General features: G+C 40.5%; 1 protein-coding gene and 1 long non-coding RNA gene across 2 annotated transcripts; both read right to left on the reverse strand.

The window, feature by feature from the left end:
* Positions 1–5,204: 5,204 nt before the first annotated feature.
* LOC120528945 (tripartite motif-containing protein 16-like) lies at positions 5,205–24,562 on the reverse strand. The gene is made up of 5 exons (XM_039753020.1): positions 23,984–24,562; positions 14,796–14,817; positions 10,883–10,964; positions 6,187–6,634; positions 5,205–5,237 (listed from the first exon to the last, which is right to left on the reverse strand). The coding sequence occupies exons 1-5, from the start codon at positions 24,560–24,562 to the stop codon at positions 5,205–5,207; spliced, it is 1,164 nt and encodes a 387-aa protein (XP_039608954.1).
* Positions 7,849–14,763, reverse strand: LOC120528334. The gene is made up of 3 exons (XR_005633488.1): positions 14,722–14,763; positions 10,883–11,043; positions 7,849–7,885 (listed from the first exon to the last, which is right to left on the reverse strand). It is a non-coding gene; the product is annotated as an uncharacterized LOC120528334 (long non-coding RNA).
* Positions 24,563–27,063: the final 2,501 nt, after the last annotated feature.

Genomic DNA, 27,063 nt, shown 5'->3' on the forward strand with positions numbered 1-27,063 from the left:
GGGAGTTGATTAGTTTTTTTTGAATGGGAAGCATTGGCTGTACCAAAGTATTTTACACCAACCCAGAAGTGCAGGAGGACAAGGACTGGTGGACATCTGGAGCAGAAAAAATGAGTTCAGACTACAAACTCTGCAAAAACTATTTTATGGTCATATGGTGTGTGCTGGAAGCCACTAGCGTGTGCTCTCCTGCAATAAGTTGGCAACCTGTAATTGGACCGAGTGCTTTTCTTAATGGACAGTGACTCCTTCCCCATTGGTAATGTTTCAGACTTTTACCGAAGTGTATTGAGAATCTGGCAACAGTTGGATGGTCACGTTGAGGAAAGATCCTTAAATTTATATTGGACTTTAGAGTTGCCAGTTGTCTCTACCATGGCAGTAGAGTCGACATCTCTGAAACAACACCTGATCAGGGCTGGTATTCTCCAAATTAAACATTTGATTCAACCACAGCTACTCAGTTGGCTGAGCGCAGAGATGGTGGCAGCAGCTTTAGGTCTGAGCTCTGTGCGCACATCAGAAAGATTTTTGTGGCGGATTTATCTGAATATACCGTCAACAGCTAAGGACTTATTGCAAGACTTTTTCAAAGCTACAGATTACCCAAAGCCTTTGTCTGCATTTCCAAATTTGTTAATTAATGCCAATGAGAACATGATGGAGGAAAACAGCAGGATAATGAGAAGAACTAAATATCTTCCTTTTGACTCTGCAGAAGGGAAGGAGCTCAATAAAGTGTGTGTCCAAGCTCGATACCAGTCCTAACTATACAGATACCCAGATACACCCTGGAGGGATAAACTGGGAGGGGCGGAGGGTGTCGGCCCCATTTGGGACAGTCTGTACAGTCCAGCATTGAATAAGAGAACTGGAGATCTGCAGTGGAGAATTGTTCACGGGATTGTGGCAGTTAATTCTTTATTGTCTTTAATGAACTCCAACATCTCAGAGACGAGTCCTTTATGCCAACAGAGAGAAACTGTTAGTCACTGTTTACTTTACTGTTTCAGGATTCAACCTCTTTTATCTGTACTTGGCAGTGTTTTTAGTGTTTATTTTACCAATCCAGGTTTTTATATATGGCTTTGGTAAAGTGAGTGCAAAAATGAATGTTAGCAGATCAGCAAATTATTTATTGGGTCAGGCTAAGCCTGCCATTTATATCACCAGGAAGGAAAAAAAATGAAGAATGACAGGGAGTCTGACTTGGTGGGTTTTTTAAGGTACAATAAAAAATAAGAATTTTATTAGATTTCAAGTTTTATAGGATGACCTACAATTCTCAAACATTTGTAGAACAGTGGTGTGTAATGAAAGCAATTTGTGAAATTGTTAATGAGGAGTGTGTTTTTGTTTTGTGAATGAATTATTATGAAACTACACCAAAATACTCATTCATAGGTTACATAGATTGTTCTTTTTTTGATAGTTTGTTTATTTTTGGATTTTGTGTTGATTGATGATTGTTTAATAAAAGGTATATTAAAACTCAAAGCATTCTTTCTTTCTTTCTTGCTTTCTTCTTGTCCTTATTGCTTTAGTCTCATGTTTATTTATTGTTCTATTCCTGCCTTGCCTGTTTACATGTTTACCACTCAATCCTTATTGTATGTAGCGTCCTCAGTCTGTCAGTTATTCTCCAACCTGCTATATCCGAACACAGGGTCACAGGGGTCTGCTGGAGCCAATCCCAGACAACACAGGGAGCATGGCAGGATATGTAGCGTCTTTCTTTTACTAATTTTATGAACGACACTCATGATGTCAGACTACTCCAGACAACAGGCGGCCTTTCCTACTTTTCCCGTTTATATAAAAGATATTACAGTACTCGGCCTGGCCAAGAGATGGCAGCAGCGAACCTCCGCCGTGTAACCGCAGGCGAGGCAGACACACGAGAGCCACTCTAGGGGTGTCAGGTTCAGCCGGCCGACTGAGGAGCTCCGCCACAAGTAGGCGCTTCATGACTGCCAGACCTGCACAGCAGGAGGCGGCGGTGAGCACAACGACATGAACTCATTAGGGTCTGCGCAGATTCTCTGACATTTGTCTCACTTTTCTTGTGTCCAAATCAAATTGAATCTTGTAAATGGTGGCGGCGCAGTTACACTCTGATGTTCATGACGCGTGTTTGTATTTGTGTCTTTCAAAATGAAGTCAAAGTCACCTGCGATCTCATAACCTGCCCGGGACAATTGTAATAACCTGAAGGTGCCATTCAACGTGCGGACCAAACCTGCGCTCCTCCTTCACCCCCCACCTCACTGCAGTGCGCGTTCCCGCAGATCTCAAAGCGCAGCACCGGACTAAACCAGTCGGGCACTCCGTGAAGCGCGCGTGTCACACCGAGACTTAGCGGAGTGAGCCTCACGTGAATAGCCGTCTGCTTACAGTCGAGGCTCAGTCGGTGCTGCGATCTCGAAGTGTCCGTCATTAACACAAGACGGGCTGAGACAGTCCAAGGTTATGTGCGCACACTCGGGAGATTTAAGGAGCGCCGAGAAACGATCAAGGAGAACATCAGTGATGGAGACACCGAGGAGAGAGCGACATCTACAGAGTGAGTGTCTGTGACTATTATGGGATGGCTTGGGAAGAGAAAGTCGGCTGAGCAAGGAGGAGAACTTGAGCTGGACGAGTGGCGCAAATCTGTAAGAACTTGAGCTGCTGAATAATCGCCGATATTGCGTTAAAATATCTGCGATAATGTTTTTTATTTATTATTACATCTCGCCTAATGAATGGGGCCTAAGTTACCTCGAAAGCTTACATATTGTAATCTTCTTAGTTAGTCAATAATAGGTGTAATTTTACTTGACTTCTCACTACATAACACAATCCCCAAAATGTGTTAATTGAATCCTGTTAATCTGACTGCGAGTCTCGCGTTATTAAAGAAGTAGAACTAAATTAAATTCAAGTCTGTTAATAGTAATAGAAGGTCACTGGCACTTGATCGTTATTATTATATTATTATGACTTATCATCATCTAATAATTATATGACTTGATACTTCGTTATTATGACTGTTTTACAAATATCACTGTACACCCCCCTCTAGTGGTCATATTGGAGAATTGCAGGCCTCTTAGTGTTTCGAACTCCAAGTTCCTCCCAGTTGGCGCCCAGTGGAGTCAACGCCACCTCCTTGGAGCTCCAGGGTGGAGGCTCCGGGCTGCAGAGATGCACACTTGGTGTCGATTGAAGCAAGTCTGAATATCAGCTGCTGCCCTTCGAGAGGTGACTGAAGTAGCCGTCTCTTCTTATCGCTAATCCACATCTTAGCAGAATTACAGCAGCTTTGACTCCTCATATAATATCAGCTGTGCGTACAGAGTGCAAGCAGCCATCACTTGAATATTAAGGTGGGATAAAACTAAAAGTGTTTAAGAAGTGTATCTAATAAAGTTTAATGTCAGGATTTATTAGCAGCTGATACTGAAAGTGTGGGGTCAGGCTGGAGTCACAGGGACCACTCACCTCGTCACAGCAGACTATCATGTGTCACATGGACACACACGGGGACAAACACACACAGCAGGACACAAACACTCAGACTGGGGAGCAACACTCATCTGCCTCAATAATTAACTTCATTGCTGCGAATGGAAGAATAAAACACTCGTATGGCATCACCATATTTTTTGCTGCATTCTCTATTTTCTTTAAAATTATATATATATTCATTTATAACTTTTTGATCTTAATTACAACACTAGCTGTGCTGCATGTCTAAGATGGGTTGAATTCTAAGTAATCAACGTAGATCTCAGTGTTAATGTTTGCAGTGCACCATCTGTGGGAATGTATTCTGAAATGCATGTAGTAATAAAATGAACTGCAAATATCGTTCTAACAGATGGTGCATCACAAATGTATGTAGTAGTACAGTGCATTAATACAAATGTTTGTGATGTGCCATCTGTTGGAAAGACAGAGACAAAGTAACTGGACAGATACACAGACAGACACACAGACACTTGTCCTTTTATTAAAGGGGATTAATCATAATCAAGAAGTTCAAATATCATCAGAAATATGAGATATAATCACTGGAATTTACAAATCAAAAGTTACCAAATAAACAGATTTGACAAATAAGTAGTTCATATTTTATTTTGTGTGTTTTGATCTTTTTAGATTAATAAGCAATTCAAATTTTAACAAACTGTGAAGCATTAACAGGCCATTTATCTCTGTGAATGTAACACCTAATCATAATTAACTAAAGATTAATCTAAAATAAGTATTCTTTTACACATTAATTATTATTAAACCAAACTGTCCTTCAAGGTGATGTCAATATTCAGAATATTTTTAGATCTCACCAAACTCTTCACATCCTAACTTCTCGTGTGTTTAATATGCAGAGAGGCCACAAGAGGGAGCAGTTTGGCTCCAGAAGAATCAGCTGATGTCACAGCCCTGAAAGTCCCAGGAATGTCACTAAGGTGCAAGTCACATGACCAGCGTCTGAGTTGACAGCACATGATGAGGGCCACAGGAGCTGACGTGGAGTCGATTATCAGTGACTGGCGATGTGTCCAGTGTGCTCATCGACTTTTAAATGATATTTTGCCCTGAATGTGCCCACCTGCCCACCCTGCTGACTGACATTTCCATTTCATTAATCCTGAGCTCTAAAAGCCCCCGAGGTCAGCAGGAGACGACCTCAACCAACACAAACATCAGACGACAGGACAACATGGCTGTCAGGCTGTAGATTTTAAATGACTGCCAGTGTGCAGCTGTGACGAGGACCTGAGTAACCAGACAGACCAGTGGCTTTATGAGGTCACACAGCGGGGACTGAAGCAATGGCCGAGGTGACAGGAGACAGAAGAGGGCAGCAGGGCTTAGGTCAGCAGTGAAGAGCTCATCCGGTGACAACCTGTCTGATGAGCGAGTGCTTAAAGAATCAGACGTCAGTCACACATCGAGAAACGGATTTGATCAACGAGGAATACAATCTGTGATGACAGGACGGCCATCAGTGTGTGACAAGTCACAGAGGAGAAAATTAGAGGGAGGAACAAAACTGACAAACACACAAGTGACACACTCATCTGACTCACTCTGTCTCAGGTCACTCATCTCACCCTTTATCACCCTGACTCTCTCCTCTATCATCTTCACCCCTCACTCTTTATTCACCTTCTCCTCTTCCTTTTAACCCCTCAGGCTCCATGATGATGACAGATTTAGAAGTCATAGTCGCCATCTGCTGGTGAGGCCTGTAATACACAGTGGGGGGCTGTCAGCCTGGGCCTTCATTGGCTTCTTCACACACACTGATGTCAGGTGACACACCCTCCTTAAGGGGTCCTGAGGGAATTGTAAATGAATTCTGGGAATGTGAGTGTCAGTGGAAAGATAAAAGTGTCCGCAAGTGTCACATCTAACTGTCACTTTGAACACCGACAGTGAAGGTGAAGTCAGTCAGCTGACTCGTCTCCTTGAGGTTGGGTGACAGTGGGAACAACAAGGAGGAGGTGCAGTTTAATGTCTAACGTGACACCAAGTGACTCAGTAAAACACCAAACTCCATCAATATGGCCGACATGTGACTGAGCGGTGAGTCCTCGTCTTTAGACATTCACAGTGAATTCATTCAGAGGTGACAGACCACCTCAGTAACTAATAGAGGGGCAGACAATGTCTGTTCAGAGGCCAGCACTCCAGTCACTTCTGTCACTCTGTGCTCCTAAATAGTCACTGGAATGAGGCTCTGGATACTGAGACAGGCATGTGGTTCTGCTGGAGCAGCACAACTGAAAGACGCTATATAGACTGACTGACAGGTGACATTCAGTGACACTCAGAGGACACAGCAGTTGGGGTGTCAGCCTGAAGGACATGTGGCTGTGAATCAACAGTGACCCCTGCTGGTCAGACTGGTATTTGTAGGTCTGAGGTGTCACCGCCCCTCACTATGATACACACACCTGATTGGCTACTCAGACCCAATAATAATGGAGACCCTCCCAATAATAATGGAGACCCTCCAAAAATTCAGTCACAGAGGTGCTGCACCCCCACCTATAGTGGAAAATTAATTTTGACCCCAAACTGCAAACACAAAGACACCTGAGTTTGTGGGGACATCAAGTGACCGGTGGAGGGTACTGGTCAGTGGTCACATGGTGTCAAATGGCTGATTGTTACACTGCAGTTAGGACCAACATAAAACCCTGGATAGAGGGGCTCAGTGAAGGAGGTGTTGAACCTGTGCAGGAGGGTCATTGTGTGTGAGACGCTATAAAATGACAGAGAGCCAGCAGGCCAGTCCAGATACACACCTATTCTGGGGCTGTGGGGGGCGCTGATTACAGTCTGCTGGTAATTGTGAATCACAGAGTACTGGGAATGAGAACACAGCAAACACCAGGACTTGTCGTTGTTTCCAAGGACGCACTCCCATACCCCTCCTTTCCTTCTCTGTCCTTTATATGCGACTCCAATCCTCAAGAGGTCTCCACTGCACTCCACCTCCCAGTAACAGCGAGTCCCAGTCAGAGCTTCTCTGAACAGAACTTGGTGCCAAAAGTCAAACCTGTCAGGATGATCAGGATATTTAGTCACTTTTCCCTGCCATGTCACCTTCTTGTTCCCTTCAGACAAACGGAGTTTTCTGTGTGCCGTGTTGATGTCCAGTGTGAGGGGACAGAAGTCTGAAAGGAGAGAAAAGAAAACGAGTGAGGAAATCTGGGAGTGTGTAACGGGACTGGGGGCGGAGCACAACACAGACAATTAACAAGAACCAATCAGGAGCTGCGCTGACGAAACACTAATAGTAAAGAGCTCATCTGATTGGACAGAATCTGTGGGAATTAAAAATTAAATCATAAAAATACAACAACAGACAACAAAGAGAAAGGCAGGCAAGTCAGTCATTTGAAAGTCATCTCAGTCGTCAGAAATTATGATAAACAACATAAGGTCACCATTGAGGTCAGAGTTCTGATGGACTGTCCACACTGACCGCTGGCTTTATTAAATGACATGTTTTATTGTCACAGTCCACCTCTTTAATTTAAAATCAATCAACTGACACACTTAACAACCACATAAATTATTTTAAAAAAAGCTGCAGTCAGCATTTACTATTTTTAATCTATCTATCTATCTATCTATCTATCTATCTATCTATCTATCTATCTATCTATCTATCTATCTATCTATCTATCTATCTATCTATCCATCTATTATATAGTACCTTTCCCATCTGTCATTGTCTCTCACTTTCTTTCTTTAGTGTGTTTCCTGTCATCTCTTTTTATTATTTGACTGTCATTCTTATCCAAGGTGACTCCCATCATCTCAGATTCCATTGTTTCCTTTTCTTTTCTTTGTCCAATCAGAGCCCAGGCAGGTGAAGTGACTTGCTGAGGTCACACAGTGGTGTCAGTAGTGGGATTTGAACCCACAACCTCAGGGTTTAAACTCCAAAGTCTTCACCACCACACCACACTGCATTTTCTCTTCCATTCCTCACCATCTGTTTAATCTGAGGTCAACTTTACTCTGGTGGTCTCATCAGGTAGGTGGGCTACAGTCTTGTGGACCATCAAACATCTTGAGAATATGAAGCTCTGTGGAGGAAGTCTTGAAGTCTTCACCTCGGGTTCAACAGACAGCTTTGGTGATTCCCTGCCTGAGTCTCTCTATCCCATAATGCACCAGTCACAGGACCCCCATCACTCTCAGCCCCTCAGTCACACAACACTCAGACTTTCATATCCTAAGCCTGTCCTGCTCTATTAAAACTTCAATGATTTTTATTGTGATGATCCATTCAGTCAAAGCACAAACTCACATTTTAAAAAGTCGTCTCTGCTCTGAGGTTCAGGAGGCTGGAGGGCGAAAACTGGAGCTTCATGAGCTGAAAATAAAAAGAAAAGAGAAGAAGAATGGAAACTGTGAAGATGGCATTGTGGGAGCTTAGTTTAGTTCTTAAACACGAATTACAAATGCAGAGGAGTTCAAATAAAACATTTATAAAATATACAAGGGCTGGCAAATTAGGCCAAATGTCGATTTGAATATTCATATTAATAATAAATATACGGGGAGTCAGAGAGTATTGAGACTCCCTCACTTTCTGAACACTTTACCATGTTGTTGATTTAATTTTAAATGGATTAATGTGCCTGTGAGAGACAGTTGTACGTCACTGTGCTGATTGTACACTTGCTGGCCTAATTCTTCATATAAAAAGAACCGCAGCTACACCAGAGAGTAGATAACACCCTTCACCAGCTCGCTTCAAGTACTTTGATAGATTTGTGTACGTAAGTGTATGTGTGGTATCTAAACAGAAATAAATGAATACAATAAGTGCACAAATACAAATGAAATACATATATGAACATAACTAATTAAATGTCAAAGTTACACAGTATTCAGGAAGAGCAAAGTTAAACATCACTCAACTTTACGTATTGTTTAATCAAACCAGTAGGTGGCACTATTAACCAGAATAAAAGGATCAGCGTAACGTCCAAGACTATGGAGGAATATTTCGGACAAAACTAAATAAATAAATAAAACAATATATAAATAAATAAATAAAACTACAGTGAAATGTGAAAAAAATAAATAAATGTGACATGAAATTAGAGCCTCAATAAATAAATCTGTCACGAAATATGTTTTTTATTGCTTATTTATTCATTTATTTATTTATTTAATTTTGTCGGTAACATTACTACAAACCATCATCAAATACGACTTGAAATAAAACTGTCACTTTCACTCGTCAAAGTTGTGAGGGTCGCTCTAACACACCTTCTAGTTATTGATTTGTGAATTGACAGCACAAGAAATAGAAAAATGTTTACTACTGTCGAAGAAATGGATTCTGCCGAAGATATTACGTATTGTGGTTTAAAAGTACGACCGATTGCAGATCTATATGGTGTATCGGAGAAGACGATCACAAGGCGAATGAGCCAGTTTGATATACGGTAAGCTGCACCGGCTCTATTAGTTTAGGTACTTTGACATGGAATGCCCAAAGCAGCGCCAACTAATATTCTGAACTGAGTATCTGACCCTTGTTTTACGAGTATAAAGTCAGGTGCAGATTCGCAGCTACTTTTTCAAATAACTTTACAACTCTGATCAGTGGCAAACATTGTAACAACATTTCAATTTCTTCCGATAAATCTTCAATTCTCTCTCAGAAATATGTAATATCTTCGGCAGAATCCATCTCATCGGCAGAAGTAAACATTTTTCTAATTAATTCTTGTGCTACCGATTCACCAAATCAATAACTAGAGGGGGTGTTAGAGCACACCTTCTCAACTTTGACGAGTGAAAGTGACAGTTTTATTTCAAGTCGTATTTCATGATGGTTTGGAGGAATGTTACGGACAAAATTAAATAAATAAATAAGCAACAAAAAACATATTTCGTAACACATTTATGCTCGCTTTTCACAGTACTTGTATTTATTTGCGCATTGATTTATTGATTTATTTATTTAATTTTGTTCGAAATATTCCCCCATACAAGACGGCATTCGTTTACAAAAAAAAACAAAAAAAACTTTACGTTTAATACTGTAAGAATTAACACATTTTAACATCCTGGAATAAAGTAAAATACAGCGCATCTCTCCCCTAAGGTCAACAGTGCACAGACTTATCAATATGTTCATTCGCAAACAGCAAACATAGCCATAATAGCGCTTCTCTATACTTGAACTGACCGTCAACATAAGTTGCAACTTTAACTAAGATGTTAAGTTACAGTGAAAGCTGCAAAAAAAGGAAAAGACTTACTTTGTCAGTAAAGCACAACACACAATTACAAAAGGTAACAGCAAACTGTAACTTGAAAAACGCAAACAAGCAGGAAGAGACTGTGAGCGCGTTACAATTCAGGAACAAAACGCTGTGCATGCGCAGTAGTCTTGTGGGGCGTGTCTTGCCGAGGTTCAGCATAAAGCAGGGAATTTTGTACAGCGCCTTTTGTGCTCATCAGTCTACACTCAGTAACCCATAATGACAAAGTGAGCGCAGGCCTTCAGGAAGGTCTGCACATTTATTACAAATCAAAACTGAAACTTCTCCTTCCTAGAAGTATTCAGACAAATCAGGTCTTTGTGGAAGCCCCTTTGGTGGTCTTCATGATTAAGTGTCACTTCAAGCTTTACACTCCTGGATTTGGACAGCTGATCCCTTTCTTCCTGGCAGATCCTCTCAAACTCCGTCAGATTTCAAGGTAAGCTTCTGTGAACTGCCATCTTCAGATGTCTCCTGTTCTGTGGGGTCTCAGTCTTGTCAGTCAAGGACACTCAGACATGTCACAAAGCCACTCCAGTGTTGTCTTGGCTGTAGTCTTCATGATGTTGATCCATCGCCCAGTTTGAGGTCACAAGTTTTCTTTAATGTCCTCTTTATATTTGACTGCACTTCTCCTCCCCTCTGTTCTGACCTGTCACTCTGTCTCCATAGCCTGATGTTGTCACCACCATCTTCACTCTGGAGATGGCATTAGGCAGGTCGTGAGTAGCACCTGGTCCTCTGCAGACATCCTGCTTGGTCTTCTGTATAAAGAGTTCAATGTTTGTCTCATCAGATCTTTGAATCTTTTCCTTGATGCTCTCAGGCTCTCATTTGTCTTTTATTTGAGAGTATCTTCTCTCTGCCACTCCACCATTAACGCTTGATTTGGGGAGCACAGCTGATTATTTAGAGAGTTTGTTATCACTCAGCTAATGACTGTGAAAGGCACTATATAGTAGAAATAATAAACCGCAAAGGTTGGCAGATAAATGTTAAAGAGCAGGCCTTCTTCAGTGTCCTCTTATTGTCACTCTGGTCCTCCTAATAGACTTCAAAAACAAACACAATGTCACCAGACGCTATACCTGATGAAGTCCTTGTCATGAAGTCCCCCTGGCTGATCTTCTCCATACTCTTTGTCAGATCTGACAGATCCTTTCTCCGGTCCTCAGATGAGAAATCAGCGGTGACAGTGAAGCTCAGCGAGTCTCCATCAGCCGGAAAGGACACAGCAAGAAGAGAAAGTCTGAATCAGGAGAGAAGAGGGGACGAGATTTCAGAAAGGAGACATTTAAAAGTAAGTAATGCTGATAAGAGGGGTCTCTTCTGAATGAAGGATCAGTGTGGTGGGCAGTCAGCGTGGGTTTAGATGGTGAGAACGTCTGTCATTGACTTGTTGGTTATTTAGGAGAATATTTGGTGGAGTGTAGTGGAGCATCAGAGATTATCAACCTTAACTATCAATGAGCTTTTCACACAGGACTCCATGAGCGGAGAGTCAAGATAAAGAGATTGAGGGGGCAGGAGGGTCCAGAATTGACTTGGCACACAAAACAAGGCGTTGGGCTTTTTATGGTTCCGAGACAAACTTAATGAAATGAAATTAAATGTAAAGACTAACACATGTAGGGAGAAAGCACTTTAATATGATTATACAATTGAAGGTCTGCATCTCATAAGTGTGACTTGTGAGGAAATCCTATGAGCCTTTGATTCTTCATCACCATCATCATGATCATCATCAACCATACAAAAGAAAGAAAGCTACGGCAAGCTGAGTTATGTAGCAACCACCATGTGTGGAGTGTAAATCAAGAAGAGAATCTCCATAATGTCTATGAAACACAGTATACCATATAAGGCCGTCCTATCTCCTTTCTTTGGCGGTTCTGTACTGTTTTATTGTTCGTTTACTACGATTGTTATAGTTATTGTGTAGCTATTTGAGACTTACTTTACTGTTCAGGTACCCATTTCCTTTCTTTAATCCGTGGCTTCTCCGCTATTTTTTGTTCATTTATTACGATTATAGTAATTTTTTGATTCCCCTCTTTAACTGACTGCCTGCTCATATAAGGCTCTCCGCTGTTTTATAAACGAACGACATATAAGGCCATCCTTTTTCCTTGCCTCACCAAGGAAGCAGCCTTTTTTTTTAATCCACGGGTTCTCCGCTGTTTTATTGTTCATTTATTATGATTGTTATAGTTCTCTTTATATACCACGTTGTCAGTTCAGCACTCCGGTTGTAATATGACGAAGCTGCGCAAGCTCACTCTTGAGAATGCAACGTATAGTTTTGAGAAAAGCAATCTTGCCTGAAATTAATGGCAACCTTTTGTAGGGTCTGTCCCTGAGACTTATTACTTGTCATCACAAAGTAGAGCCTCACTGGAAATTGGAGGCATTTGAATTGAAATGGGAGATCAGAGGGTATAATGGGGATACAAGAAATACATTCAGAGTGTGGAGAAACTCTAGAGACAGTATGTGTATTAACTTGTGGATTTTTCTCTGAGTATTTGGTGGCAGCGTGACGAAGTTGCTTCCACAAGACCGCGTTAGCTGTGGAGCTCAGCTCGGAGCATATTCTTTTCCTACCTTGTCAATTGTGTAATGCGTTTTTTGAACAGGTTTGATGCATGGAAGTGATCACTCGTACTGCATTCAGTCAGTTCACGTGAGCTTCTCTCTCGTGTGATGTTACGATGTCCATGGCTTTATTTAATGTTAGCTAAGACCCGGCACTTAAAAGTTTCTCGCTACAGCAATTTAAACTCCATTACAAAGTGATCCAAAGTCTTGTTTATACCTCGTGTCTTCTCATTAAACTTGTATCTTGCAAATATGGTATTCGTCGTAGGCATGACAAACGATAGCGGGAGCGTGTCCATAAACTTAATTTAAACTTACGGTTTACACCGTGCTTTGTTTCCACAGTAGCTGCACTTATGAATATGCTTGCATGCGTTTTTTCTTCAGTGCTCTTTGGAGCTCTTCCTTGTTTTCTGTGTAATGCGTTCAGAGTCAGTTCACGTGATTATGTGGGAGGCGTGATGATGTGACACGCAACTCCGCCTCCCATGGCCATCGAGCTGCAGTCTATTACAGTATATGGATAAAAATAGGTTCCAGTTATGACCATTACACGTAGAATTTCAAAATGAAACCTGCCCAACTTTTGTAAGTAAGCTGTAAGGAATAAGCCTGCCAAATTTCAGCCTTCTACCTACACGGGAAGTTGGAGAATTAGTGATGAGTCAGTCAGTCAGTCAGTGAGGGTTTTGCCTTTTATTAGTATAGATGAATTTGCTATTGTAACTATGACTCATACTTATATGATGACACCTGGCTGTGTGTTACTATGTAGGAAGTAAATGTGAGGTAAAAGGTGCCTGCTGTCCAGGATCATCAACCCCAAAGCTGGAGGTGTTCTGCTGTTTTCAGAACTTTGCACATCTGGACAGTGAATCACATAACTCTACGATAGGTGAGGATGAGAAGATCTAAAAGGTCACCTCATAACCAGCCACTAGAATGAGGAAGAAATGATAACATGAGATTTATTATTAGGGAATTTAGATGAAGCTTTACTCCAGATACAGAGAGTCTCATATGGTGTTTTGCCTTATGATGCACATGTGGAAAACCTCCCTAGTTGGGCGGATAGTCTCCTGGCTGGAGTAGAGATGGAAGGATCCAGTTGTCATTGTCACATGTGTCCAGTTCTAAATGAACAATTATAAGAGGATGGATCAGACCACCAGTACAATATAAAAACATTTCAAAGAATCTCCCCTTTAAGGGAAAAGGAGTGAAAGTCAATCATGCATAGAATACACTCCAGCTCCATATGTGCGAAGAATTCAACCATCTGACTTCGACTCTTTCATCGATCACATTTATCTCATTTAAAATTGGGAAGAATCGAACGTGCAAGTGTGGGAATCGATATCCAGCCTAACTGGGCCACATGTTTTGGGAGGACAACAAAGTAACATCATTTAGGGCCAAAATGTTTGAATGTTTTATCAGACAGCCAGGGCGTCACAATCACTCCTAACTCACTAACAGCTGTGGTTGGTGGGCTACCAGAAGGGCCTAAAGTGGAGGAGGACACATTGACTGTAACTGCCTTGACCACATTGTGAGCTCGTGGACTTGTCCTGCTGAACTTAAAGACCCCCAGCCCATCTGTGATAAGTCACTGGATCACTGATGTTTGACATTTAAAAAAAACAAATTCTCACTTAGAAGATCTGTTCAAAACCTTTGTAAAATATGACAAGAGCTAATTAATAAAACTTTAAAATAAGCATACATAGCAAGGGAAAAGGAAATTCTGCCTTTTTATTAATTTATTTTTTTATCTATCTATTTAAATTATCAGGAATTTTGGCCCAGTTCTCTGCTCTTCACTCTTTTTCTTAGCTGCAGCGTAAATACTGTTTGGTAGTTTTAAATTTTTTTGTTTGTTTAGATTTCTGTTTTAACTTTCTGATTTTTTATTATTTTTTAGTTTGACTTTGAAAGTCATTTGTTGTATAAGTTGAACTTGATTGTATGCAATGATATTTTAAAAATAAAAACAACTTAGACCATTAATGGACATTGTGCCTGCTGATCTCATTCAGAACATCAGCGTCGACCTTCTGTCGAGTTTCTGTCAGTAGAGTTAAGTCTCCTTTAAGTAGATGATGGAATATCAGTGGACGTTAGGGTGATGCTGTCTGAGTCTCCACTGAATAACACCTGGGATTCTGTCAACAGTGAAAGGCCAGGAAGGACACCACAACACATCTTCTCTAACTCTCTCTTCTCGTGTCCCTACTCATCATCACCAGTGAAGCTCTGCTGCTCTTCAAGTTCTCATTTATTTCTCCCCCCTGTTTGATATGAAGTGTTGTCTTCCTATTCCACTCACCTTCATCTTGTCCATCGCCCTCCTCGTCTCCTTCAGTGTCTTCTCTCTCTCCTCAAGTTTCCTCTTGATGTCACTCAGTGTTGCCCCCAGATGTTTCTGTTTGGACACACAAGAGGACATGCGTGGTCAGATCAGAATTCACGTTCACTTTGTGATTTCTTCTTCTCTTTCTGACTCCTGATATTTTCACAACACATTTGTTTGACATTTCATGAAACGACTCAGATTTGATTTAACAAACAGGAATGACAATAAAGATTAAAAGAAAGGTTTAATTTAATTGATGTAAGATTGAGTTTGGGCTTGAAGAGAACGTCAAATGCAGAAGACAATTTGAAGGCACACTGGTGTGTGAGATAATTCTTGAAATGTGAAGTTCACACAACACCAAAAATAATAAAAACAAACTGGAGTGTAAAGTAAAGAAACTGGTGAAAGGCCAGGAAGACTTAAAACACGTCATGTCAGCAATGATAGGATCTGCAAGGCCATTTGATATCCTGAGTCAGACATGTAAGGACGTTGTCTGCCGTTTTCATTTTCTGGAGTCAAGTAAGATACTGAAATACTCAAATGATTCTGTTGAATTCAGGAAGAAGGCAAGTAAAAGGAATTCTAAAACTCAGAAATTATATTTTAATATATTACTTACCTCAGGTGTTTTGCTTAGGTGATGAATTATTATTTTTAAAAAAACTAGTGAGCTACGCCTCCTTCTCACTTCGCTCACTCACCCCCAGGTTTGGTTCGTGTGACACTTCAACCATTTAAAAGCCTGTACAGCACCTGTCCTTTTGTCTCACTGCCTTGTCTCGCTTCTCCTCCATACATCCTCTGCTCCTGTGGTGGTCCCGCTCCCGAGGTGCACCCCTATGAACAGGAAGATTTTCTATTCTTCTAACTGAGAGACAGAACTGTACCCTCCGACTACACATGGAGCTTAATTCACTCCTGAAAGAGACTTGTGTTTGTTTGAAGTGTATGAACAACGTTTGTCTCTAAAATCTCCTGTGTATCTGTGCTACTCTGTGACCCAAGGGTGACCGCGTACGTGGATTTCACTTTCACCAAACCACAAATCTTTTAATTCTCGTGGAGAGACCTCTTCATTGGGAAGACACACTACTTCTCCCTGATGGCAACACGAATTAGACTATCTACAAGTCTCTGACTTAAAGTTTCAATCCAAACAATATATTCAATCTCTTCTCGCTGTTCTGTTATTTTACTGAGTAATAATTTCCGTTTGTCAGTGTGAATGCGATCTTTACTTTAATTTTTGTTGACTTTCGAAATGGCCAAAGTCTCCATCTCGCGGATCTTGAATCCGTCTCTGTGAACTTCCAAAAATTCTCTTCAGAAAGATCACATCTCGTCTCTTATAATCAAGAAATGTTTATTATGTTTATATGTTTTGGTTTCACCAGAGCCTTCAAGACCAACCCAGCCATCCCTGTTAAGGGGTCAGCTCAGAGATGTGCAGGTGGGTGAGCCTGTGGTGTCCTGATGATGGACTATCTGTCAGGCAGACTCAAGAACTGTGTGAGCAACACTGGAGCAGCACAAGGAACAGGCCTGTCTGCTTTACTCTTCACTCTGCGCACCTCACACTGCAAAGAACACAATTTCTCTTGTCTTGTATATCCAAAAATCACACAAGGAGTGTCTCAGTGTGTCTTACTTATTTTTCTTACTGTGTCTTTTATTTTTCTATTCTTCTTTATGTAAAACACTTTGAGCTACATTTTTTGTATGAAAAAGTGCTATATAAATAAATGTTGTTGTTGTAGTCATTTCATTTCATTCCGACCTCGCTCACATTAGCTCATTTGCTGTTATTCTCTGACTCCCCTCTGCACCTGCCCAGCCGATACCTCGAGTTTTCATGAGAACCATTATTATCTCCTGACTTCCCCAGTAGCTGGCCTACGGTATTTTCACTGTCTGTTGTCCATTTTTACTTTCTGTTTTGTTCAATTTTATTGGCCTTGGCTGGGCAGAAGTTCCTTCTTCCATATTTGTGCACTCTTATTCCAGCTACTATTCCAGCTGGTTTCTCACGCACCTATCCTGACCATTTCTTCTACATTTTGTTATTAGTATCACTCAACAGGTGCTCTTATTCTCCTTTGTTTTTAATCTCCTGGGGTAGTTTCTACATGTCATTCTATTCCTGTTCTATCCTTCCTTTCCCAATATTGGTAATTTTCAATCAGGCTTTAACTAGAAAATGCAATATAACTTATGTCTGTATTTAACCATTTGCTTGACAATTCTTATTATTAGCTTGTCATTCTAATTTATGCTTAATCTAATGCTTTTGAAGCTGTTAATTACTTTTATGTCCATTTATGCAAATACTGCTAATACATACATTTTTTATCTTCCATAAGCACAATGAGAACATGCAAACTCTACCAGGGAAGAGTCACAGTGGAAAAATAAAATGTATTTCTAATATAAAGACACCTAAAGATGTACGTATTCAAGTGTATAAAGACAGACAACATCAACACACAACACCAAACATGAGTCTCTGTTACCTTAGTTGGTTATTTCTCTTGCATTTATAGGAAAGACACATTACTTGTGATTTTATTTCTCATATTTTTTATCCCACAAATATCCCAGGACACATCATTCATTCAGAACCAGCTTTTAAATTTTCTCGTCTCAGTTCTCCTTCAGTTCTTAGTTACTTATTAAGTTTCTCGAGTCAGCACTGTGATGGCAGTTTGGTTTTCCTCACAGGTTGTCTACACTCTCTTACAGCTCCTCTGTGTGTGTGAGACGCTGCTCTGAACTGATTCAAGTCCACTTTAGATTTCTTACTGAATTTCTGAAGAGACCCTCACAACAGCTAAGCCTTCTCCTTCACACAGTTATGGTGATGTCAACTCCCAGAATTCAACCCCTGGCTTTATCTTAACTACCGAGTCACAGTCAGAAGTTCTCAGACTCCGAGCAGGTGATCTCCTGACTTGGTTTATGGTCACTCAGGTGGTGGTGACGCTTTGTCCAGATTGTTGTTTCCATGGAGAGCTTCCTCTGTCACACATATAAGAACATTCAGTTTGCTTTGTCTTTCTTCTAACAGATTCTTTTCTCTCTCTTGTCCTTGTCTCCTATGACTGTGAGTTGTTCTGCAGTTAAAAGTCTTTGAGGTTTCATACTTGCTGGTTATCTTTTAGTGGCAAAAAAATGTACAACTGCTGGTTGATGTCCTCCTTCAGTAATTCTACAGATTTTATAGGTGGTCTCTCTTACTTGTGCACCTTGCTTTCCTTTATCAAGTCAGGACTGAATGAGACACCCACATTCAGCTCCATTAAAGTAGTGTTCAGCTCTTACCATCTGGCACTCCGTTACCCTTTGGAGCAGAACAGATCATTTAGCCTTTGTGATGGCCACAATAAGGATCTTACTACAGGGCAGAAGATAATCCGGGGCAGAGATCAGAGTTCTAGTGCTTACAAAGGGTTATAAAGGACGGAGTGGACTTGCTGCTGTAGGTGTCTTCGATGAACAGAAATCCAACCTTTTTTACTGCTAATTCCTGCTAAGTGTTGTCCATCAAGTTGAGTTTTGGCTCCTTCTTCAGTCACAAAGTGATAAAGAGTGACATACTGAGACATTGCTGGGTGTCATTTGCTGTGGTTGATCAGACTGATCAGATGAGACCCAAAACTGTCAAGGAGAGTCCTGGTGAAGTGAACTGACGTCTGAGCTGAAGTTACGAGTCTATAAAAGAGGGGAAGACGGTGGCAGCTTAAGAAAAAGACTTCTGACCAAGCAGTGCCAGTCTGTCCTACAATTACATGTCTGCTATCAGGGACATCTGAACAACTGATTTATGTAAATCAATCCAAATCAAGTGATAGCCTAACAATAGAAACATAAAGAGATCAAAAATTAGATACCGATATTAGTGACCGGATTCATATTAAACTGAAAAATATCAGGCCACTTTATAGACTTCATTGTTGTTTGAGATGTTGGTTTCTAAACGTGTGTTCACCTGTGAGCCGAGCTCTTTTAATATTCCACTAAGTACTCGGCCACATTTGTGTCACTTACTGAGACCTGGCAGAGCCGATGTGACACTAGTCCTTTATTTGAAGAAACACCAAATGGTGGACTGAAGTTAAGTGTCTTCATCTGAACTTACTGTACATTGAGGTTGTGTAGTAGTGATGGGGGATTTGAAATTTGGCTTAGATGGTCAGACTGGCACTTCTAGTAAGTTCTTTACACTCCTGCTAGACTTGTTAGGGTTTTACCAAATATGAAAGCTCAGAGTCTTTGTCATAATCATACATTTGGTGGGACATTTCTAGACAGCAGGCTATAGTTGGCCTCCCACTGCCTTAGAAACTCAAAAGAGAAACTGATCAGAGCAGAAAGAAACTCAGCTGGCTGTGAATAGAGAACTCAGTTGTTTGTGGGCCATCTTGGGGATCTCATCCTGAGCTGTTTCATGACTTGCATCAGTCTCACCAGGATGGACTCCAGCAGCCAATGCTCTGAGCTTGAAACATCAGGTTTATAAGGTCCAGTAAAACCTCGATTATCAGTCAGGGTTGAGGACCGAGGCTGTGACGGATAAGAGAAAAGACGGATAGCAGAGCAGCTACTTTAAAAATGACATACAGTAAATTAATTTAGCGAACGGTCGTAAAAAACTATATTAACAAAATATAATAGAGTATTATCAAAATGAATTAATTCATATAATACTAGCAGAATACCCGCGCTTCGCAGCGGAGAAGTAGTGTGTTAAAGAAGTTATAAAAAAGAAAAGGAAAAATTTTAAAAATAACGTAACATGATTGTTAATGTAATTGTTTTGTCATTGATATGAGTGTTGTTCTCATATCTATCTATACTAATAAAAGGCAAAGCCCTCACTCACTCACTCACTCACTCACTCACTCACTCACTCACTCACTCACTCATCACTAATTCTCCAACTTCCATTGTAGGTAGAAGGCTGAAATTTGGCAGGCTTATTCCTTACAGCTTACTTACAAAAGTTAAGCAAGTTTCATTTCGAAATTTTACACGTAACGGTCGATAACGGTTCTCAACGTCCGCCATGTTGAACTTTCTTATTTATGGCCCCATCTTAACGAAATTTGGTAGGCGGCTTCCCTGCGCTAACCGAAACCGATGTACGTACTTATTTCGATGATATGATGCCACTGTCGGCCGCCATATTGAACTTTCAAACGTCACTAATTTTCCAACTTCCCATGTAGGTAGAAGGCTGAAATTTCGCAGGCTCATTCCTTACAGCTTACTTACAAAAATTAAGCAGGTTTCATTTTGAAATTCTACGCGTAACGGTCATAACGGTCAACAACGTCCGCCATGTTGAACTTTCTTATTTATGGCCCCATCTTCACGGAATTTGGTAGGCGGCTTACCTGCGCTAACCGAAACCAATGTACGTACTTATTTCGGTGGTATGACGCCACTGTCAGCCGCCATATTGAACTTTCCAACGTCACTAATTCTCCAAATTCCCATGTAGGTAGAAGGCTGAAATTTGGTACTTATTTCGGTGGTATGATGCCACTGTCGGCCGCCATATTGAACTTTTCAACAGTCTTTGTTACTTATGGGCCCATCTTCAAGAATTTGGTACGCGGGTTCCCAACGCTAACTGAATCCTACTTACGTAAATATATATGTCCATAGCCTGCAGCTCAGTCACCGTGAGGCGGCATTGGGTCCCCCATCCCAACACCTCCCATGTTGTTGGCTGCCTGCCTATATAAGGCTGTCCGTCACTCCGGTCTCTACATTCCCTTCCTTGCTTCGCCAGGGGATTCACGTCTCCCTGCTGATAACTACAGCCTTTTTATTTAATCGACGGCTTCTCCGCTGTTTTATTGTTCATTTATTACGATTATAGTTATTGTGTAGGTATTTTAGACTTACTTTACATTGTTCAGGTACTCATTTCCTTTATCATTTCAACCGTATCCCCATTAACATATTTCTATCGAGGTGATCACCATCGATCAAAGAACTGTCACTTACCGAGTGGTTTCCATGACCAGAGATGGCGCCTATCTTTTCCATTCTCTCTGTTACATATTGCACGGCCATCTCAGGCTCACTCTTGATATCCGGAGGAACATTGTGTCTTATGTATTGAATGACTGGGACAGGTTCAAGGTGTGGACTGATGATGGTACAGGAGATAATTAGACTACACAGGAGCACTAGAAGAGTGAAATGCTTAAGCCCTTCACCTATGCATCTGCATGTGAGTTGATGGCTGCCGCTGAATTGTTCAGTTGTCGCTTTCAAGTGTACCGAAATGGCCAAATAGTTTACACCTTTCGACAACCGCCAATGCCTCTTAAACATCTTAGATTCACAGGTGACGATTTCAATAGTGGACACTTTGATGTTTATGAATGTTTCAACTCTCAAAAGCTGGATGTGAAGTTATCGATGAAACCAGTTGTATACTTACAACGCTTGACAGATGCCGAATGTCTCTTCAACACAAGTCCTAAAAATACTGACGTAATTGAAACAAACCATGAAACTCAAACCGATTATGACAGCAGCAATCCAAGCTGTGAGATTTGAAACAAGATTACTGTTCACATGGCCAACTGTACGTTACATGCTCAAGAGTAAGCTCAGCGCACAGCTTGGTCATATTACAACCGGAGGGCCGAACTGACAATGTAGTATACAGAGAGATCCTTAACAAATAATTATTGGTATATTTTTCCTCAGTTTAAAAAGGTTTAATTTTATTCTTAATAAAAATTTTAAGGCAGTACTTCGCTGCTGTGAAGCGCGGGTATTTTGCTAGTATTTTTATATATATATATATATATATATATATATATATATATATATATATATATATATATATATATATATATATATATAGCAAAATACCCGCTTGGCAATGGAGAAGTAAAAGAAAAGGAAAAACATTTTAATAATAACGTAACATGATTGACAATGTAATTGTTTTGTCATTGTCATGAGTGTTGCTGGCATATATATATATATATATATATATATATATATATATATATATATATATATATATATATATATATATATATATATACACATACGAGTACATACATGTGTACATATATACACACACACATATACTATGAAGTGTCAAACAGGCAAATACATTGATTTTGTGAATATATAAAGTCGGCATCAGAATATATAAAGTCAAAACTTGAATATATAATGTCACTGTCGGAATATATAATGTCCAAACTAGAATAAAAGTGCTGACTTTATATATTTAAGTTTTGACTTTATATATTCCAGCGCTTACTTTATATATTCAGAAATATTCCAATGCTTCTTTATATACTCAGGTTTTGACTTTATATATTCAAGTTTTGACTTTATTTATTCCGACACTGACTTTATATAATCAAGGTTTGACTTTATATATTCGGGAATGACTTTATATATAAAACTTTTGACTTTATATAGTTAAATTTAGTCATCATTGCATAACTTTTTCTTTACCATAGAAATTTAAAGACTAAATTCAACTTCCATTCCTGCCAAAGATATTTCTGTCGACTAAATAGAACCTACTTATATCCAAATTCGAGCTATTGAGCCGTCGCCTGCCTGCCTGAATAAGTCACTGTCGCTTCGCTCTTACGTTTTTACCATTCATTTAATCATGGCTAGTCGCGGAAAAATTATAAAATGGAAGGAGGATTACACTGAGTATGGCTTTACCAAAACAATTATTGATGGCGAATTGATTATTAATAAAGCTTCAATTGGTGATCTGTATTTCTGTGTTAAGCTCATATTTTTTCATACTTCTTCTCAAACCAAGGGTGTGCGAGGCTAAAATGAATCGGGAAGCGCTGATCAATGTAATCGGTGTACCAGGAAATCATGCATTGACAGAAATTCCCCTAGTATTACAAAGTGTGATTAAATGTGTGATTTTTTTAACATATGCATCGAAGCTTCTCAGCTGTGCTTGCGCTAAGAAAAGGAAAAATTTTAAAAATAACGTAACATGATTGTCAAAGTAACCTTTTGTAAGTAGTGCCTGGAGGATTCAGTGTGGAGAAACTGTAAAGACAGCGTGTGTGTTAACTTGTGGATTTTTCTGTGAGTATTTGGTGGCAGCGTCACAAAGTCACTTCTGTAAGTGCATGTAGAATTTCGAAATGAAACCTGCCCAACTTTTGTAAGTAAGCTGTAAGGAACGAGCCTGCTAAATTTCAGCCTTCTACCTAAACAGGAAGTTGGAGAATTAGTGATGAGTCAGTGAGGGCTTTGCCTTTTATTAGTATAGATTGTAATGACCAGCGTAATAAGCAAATACAAATCAGAGGTCCTGGAGTTTTCTACGTTTTACATGGAGTCTTCATTCCCTAACAAGCGGTGTCCCGTCTTACAATCTGTTATTTGGCTTACAGAGCTCACCTCCTAAACAATCAAAGAAAGCTTTCCCTACCGATCAGTTTATCTCCTGCCACTCGTTGTGTATTTCTGATCCCACAAACACTCCTGCTTATTGTCTCCTGACTCCCTGCTCCACACCTTCCCTTCTCTCCTCACTTCTCCTGTCTGCCCCTCACAGAAAAGAAGCCCCTCAGCCAGTCCCATCACTTACAACTTTCAGCCCTTTCTGCCCCCTTAAAGAGCATCACAAGCTGCCTGCACACCACAATATATTAACACAACCTGAAATAACAGAATATATAAAGAACATTACGATGCAGAAAACCATTAACATTAATACAGAATAACGTTACCGTCACTGGTTTCCATTTTCAACACATTTTTCAATTATTTCAGCATCCCACTGTATCTCGTTCACTGCTGGCCTTCCTACTCCATCACTGAAGCAATACTTGAAGAGCTGTTGCTGTTTCGTAAACGTTTAATAAGTTCAAACAGCACACACATATGTTGATAGGCCATAACAATGTATAGTAGTTTAGTTTAATTATAACAAAAGAGAAAAGCTACAAACCGCTCTTAAAGCTGAAGGTACGTAACGGACACTGAGATTTCTGTTGTTCCAATGTGCAGAACTCGCAGTAGTAATCGAGAGACGCTGGCGTGAAGAAGGTTGGGTTTTTGTTATTTAGTCCTGACAGTTAATCAAGTGACAGATAATCAAGTTTTACTGTAGATGAATAGATTTCTCTGTCACATTAAATGTACAAATTCCTTAACTCAAAGTTATTCAAACAGTTTCCATTAAACACTAAACTTCACTCACCTGCTTTTCTTCTCTTTCCATCTCCAGCTCAACCATTTCATGATTTTTATGTCCAGTCACCACACACATCAAGCAGATACAGGTTTCATCAGTTTTACAGAATATCTCCAGACTTTTCTGATGTTTCTCACAGAGTTTCTCCTTCAGATTTCTATCAGGATCAGCCAGCTTGTGGTGCTTCAGGGCGTCTCCTTCATAGTGAGGCTGCAGGTGAGTCTGACAGTAGGAGGCCATGCAGGTGAGACAGGACTTCACCGCTCTGAACTTCTTCCCATTACAGAAGTCACACTCCACGTCTCCAGGGCCGGCATAATTCTGAGGAGAAGGAGAACTGAGAGTCGTCTTCTTCAATTTCTTGATGACTTCATTCAGCAGATTATTTCTTCGCAGAGCAGGCCTCGTAGTGAAGTTTTCTCTACACTGAGGACAGTTGCTCTCTTGGCTCTTTTTCCAGCAGTCCGTGAGGCACTTCAAGCAGAAATTATGTCCACAGGGGATGGTGACGGGGTCAGTCAGGGTGTCCAGACACACCGAGCAGGTGAACTCGTCCTGTAATCCACACAGCTGGGCTTCAGCCATCATCAGTGTGAGGAGAGGCAGGCAGAGAGAATCAGTCAGTGAAACAAGGAAGTGACTTGTGAAGAAACAAAAGTGAAAGTTGGTCTGAGCTCAGTGAGGAGGAGGAGGAGATTTAAAGAGAAAGCTGAGAGCTCACAGAGAGAACATCTGAGGAGACACTGAGGGTGAACAGTTAATGTGAGACAGGAGCTCAGAGAGTGAAGACCACCAAGTGACAGAAGAGATGACCTGTCACAGGGGGTCTGCTAAAGTGTCATTCATGTCAGTATTTCTTATTCATTTATTACACACTGAAGTCCACATCAGACTCCATATTAGTCCTCTTTATTAAACAAATGATCCATCCCATAATAAGTTCTCATCTCCTTCTTATCAATAATGAATTTTTGTGTTTTCTTTGTCCATGCCAGGAATTTATCAGATTATTCAGTAAAGACCCCAACTAAAGCCCACTCAGTTTAAGAAACACAATAATATAACACATTAATAAACACAAGAATAGTAGAAACATGAAAACATCTTAAAAACTAATAATAGACAGACAGACAGACAGACACACAGAGAGAGACATGCAGACAGACAGACAGACAGACAGACAGACAGACAGACAGACAGACACGTAACACACAGCAGGCCTCGCTCTCGGCTCCTTCACAGTTTTTTAGATTTTCTTGGTTATTCAAGTCGTTTTATCTCAGGATTTGTGAGACGTAATCAAGTCTGTTGAACAGGCTCGTCTACTCCTGCACCCTACGATTAACACACACAGATCCTAGTCACACAATTGGATATAAGTGATGCCCTGATGCCAGTTCCTCTATAATAGCCCACCTCAGACTCATTCACTTAACTATATAAGAGTGACCCCTCCAGCCTGTCACTTCTCAGTGCCCCACACTGGGACTCGCTGTAACCAGCACTAAGAAATGTACAGATGTCTCTGAGACACATGAAGACTCGTATAACATTTGGTTTTATGCCAGTTCCCAACCAAGGGGGTCTTACTTCTGCCGCGCTTGCTCTTCTGTAGCCAGCAGACACACCACATGCACTTCAGATCAGTTCATCTACCTCAACCTAAGCATATTCAGGCCTGGCCAGTACTTGGATTAGAGACCATCTAGGAAAAGCTTGGGTGTCTGCAGGAAGAGGTGTTGGTGAGGCCAATAGGGGGCTTACCCGGTGGTCTGAATGTGGATTCCAATGCCCCAGTGCAGTGATGAGGACACTGTGCTGTATAAATGGTGCTGTCCTTCAGATGAGGTGTCAAACTGAAGTCCTGACTCTCTGTGGTTATTAAAGATCCCTGTGTGTCCTCCATAAAGATATCTTTGCTAAATTGCCCTCCAAGGCCTTGTCATTATGTCCCCCTAATCCTCCCCTGTCTCTCATTAGCTAACTGTTTCTCTCACCACTTCACCTTCTAATAGCTCATGTGTGGTGAGCCTACTGGCACAGAAATGGCTGCCCTCACATTATCAGGTGGATGCTGCAGATTAGTGGTGGTTGAAGTTGCTCCCCACTCACTGTGTAGAAGAGCTTTGAGTTGTGAGAACAGAATAATAAAAATGTAAAGAATTATTATTATTACCATTCAAGCTCAACCTCTCAGTGTTGATAACACCCTGGGCAAAAACGTAGTCATTTCCAACATCTGTTGCCCTAATATTTACTTCAGTCACTCAAGAAATAAAGTCAAAGTATAGAAATGTCAAAGGAATGTGGCATTTAATAATCTGGGATGAAATATAAGTTATCAGCGTGGACCTCAGTGTTATCAGATAGATAGATAGATAGATAGATAGATAGATAGATAGATAGATAGATAGATAGATAGATAGATAGATAGATAGATAGATAGATAGATAGATACTTTATTAATCCCAAGGGGAAATTCACATAATCCAGCAGCAGTATACTGATAAAAACATAATATTAAATTAAATAATAATAAAAATGCATGTAAAAGCAAATATAACTTTGAGTAATGTTAGCATTTACTCCCCTGGGTGGAATTGAAGAGTCGCATAGTGTGGGGATCTCCTCAGTCTGTCACTGAAGCTGCTCCTCTGTCTGGAGATGACACTGTTCAGTGGATGCAGTGGATTCTCCATGATTGACAGGAGCCTGCTCTGCGCCCATTGCTCTGCTACAGATGTCAAACTGTCCAACTTTACTCCTACAATACAGCCTGCCTTCTTCACCAGTTTGTCCAGGCGTGAGGCATCCTTCATCTTTATGCTGCCTCGCCAGCACAGCGTATTTATAGGTCTGCACCCTCTGCACAGTCACCTCTGATGATATACAGAGCACCACCTATTGGAGTGTAATTCATGTATTAATAAACAGATGGCAAATTACAAACATTTGTAGTAATATAATGTACAGAATGTTGAAATGACAAATACAATGTGTATGTTTCTGTTATATACAATTTAGTATGGGATTTGCAAAAGCCATATTAATGTTTGAGATGTGCCATCTGTTAGAATGATAAATTT

Source organism: Polypterus senegalus, chromosome 4, assembly GCF_016835505.1.
Source record: "Polypterus senegalus isolate Bchr_013 chromosome 4, ASM1683550v1, whole genome shotgun sequence".
In the NCBI taxonomy this organism is placed as follows: Eukaryota; Metazoa; Chordata; class Cladistia; order Polypteriformes; family Polypteridae; genus Polypterus; species Polypterus senegalus.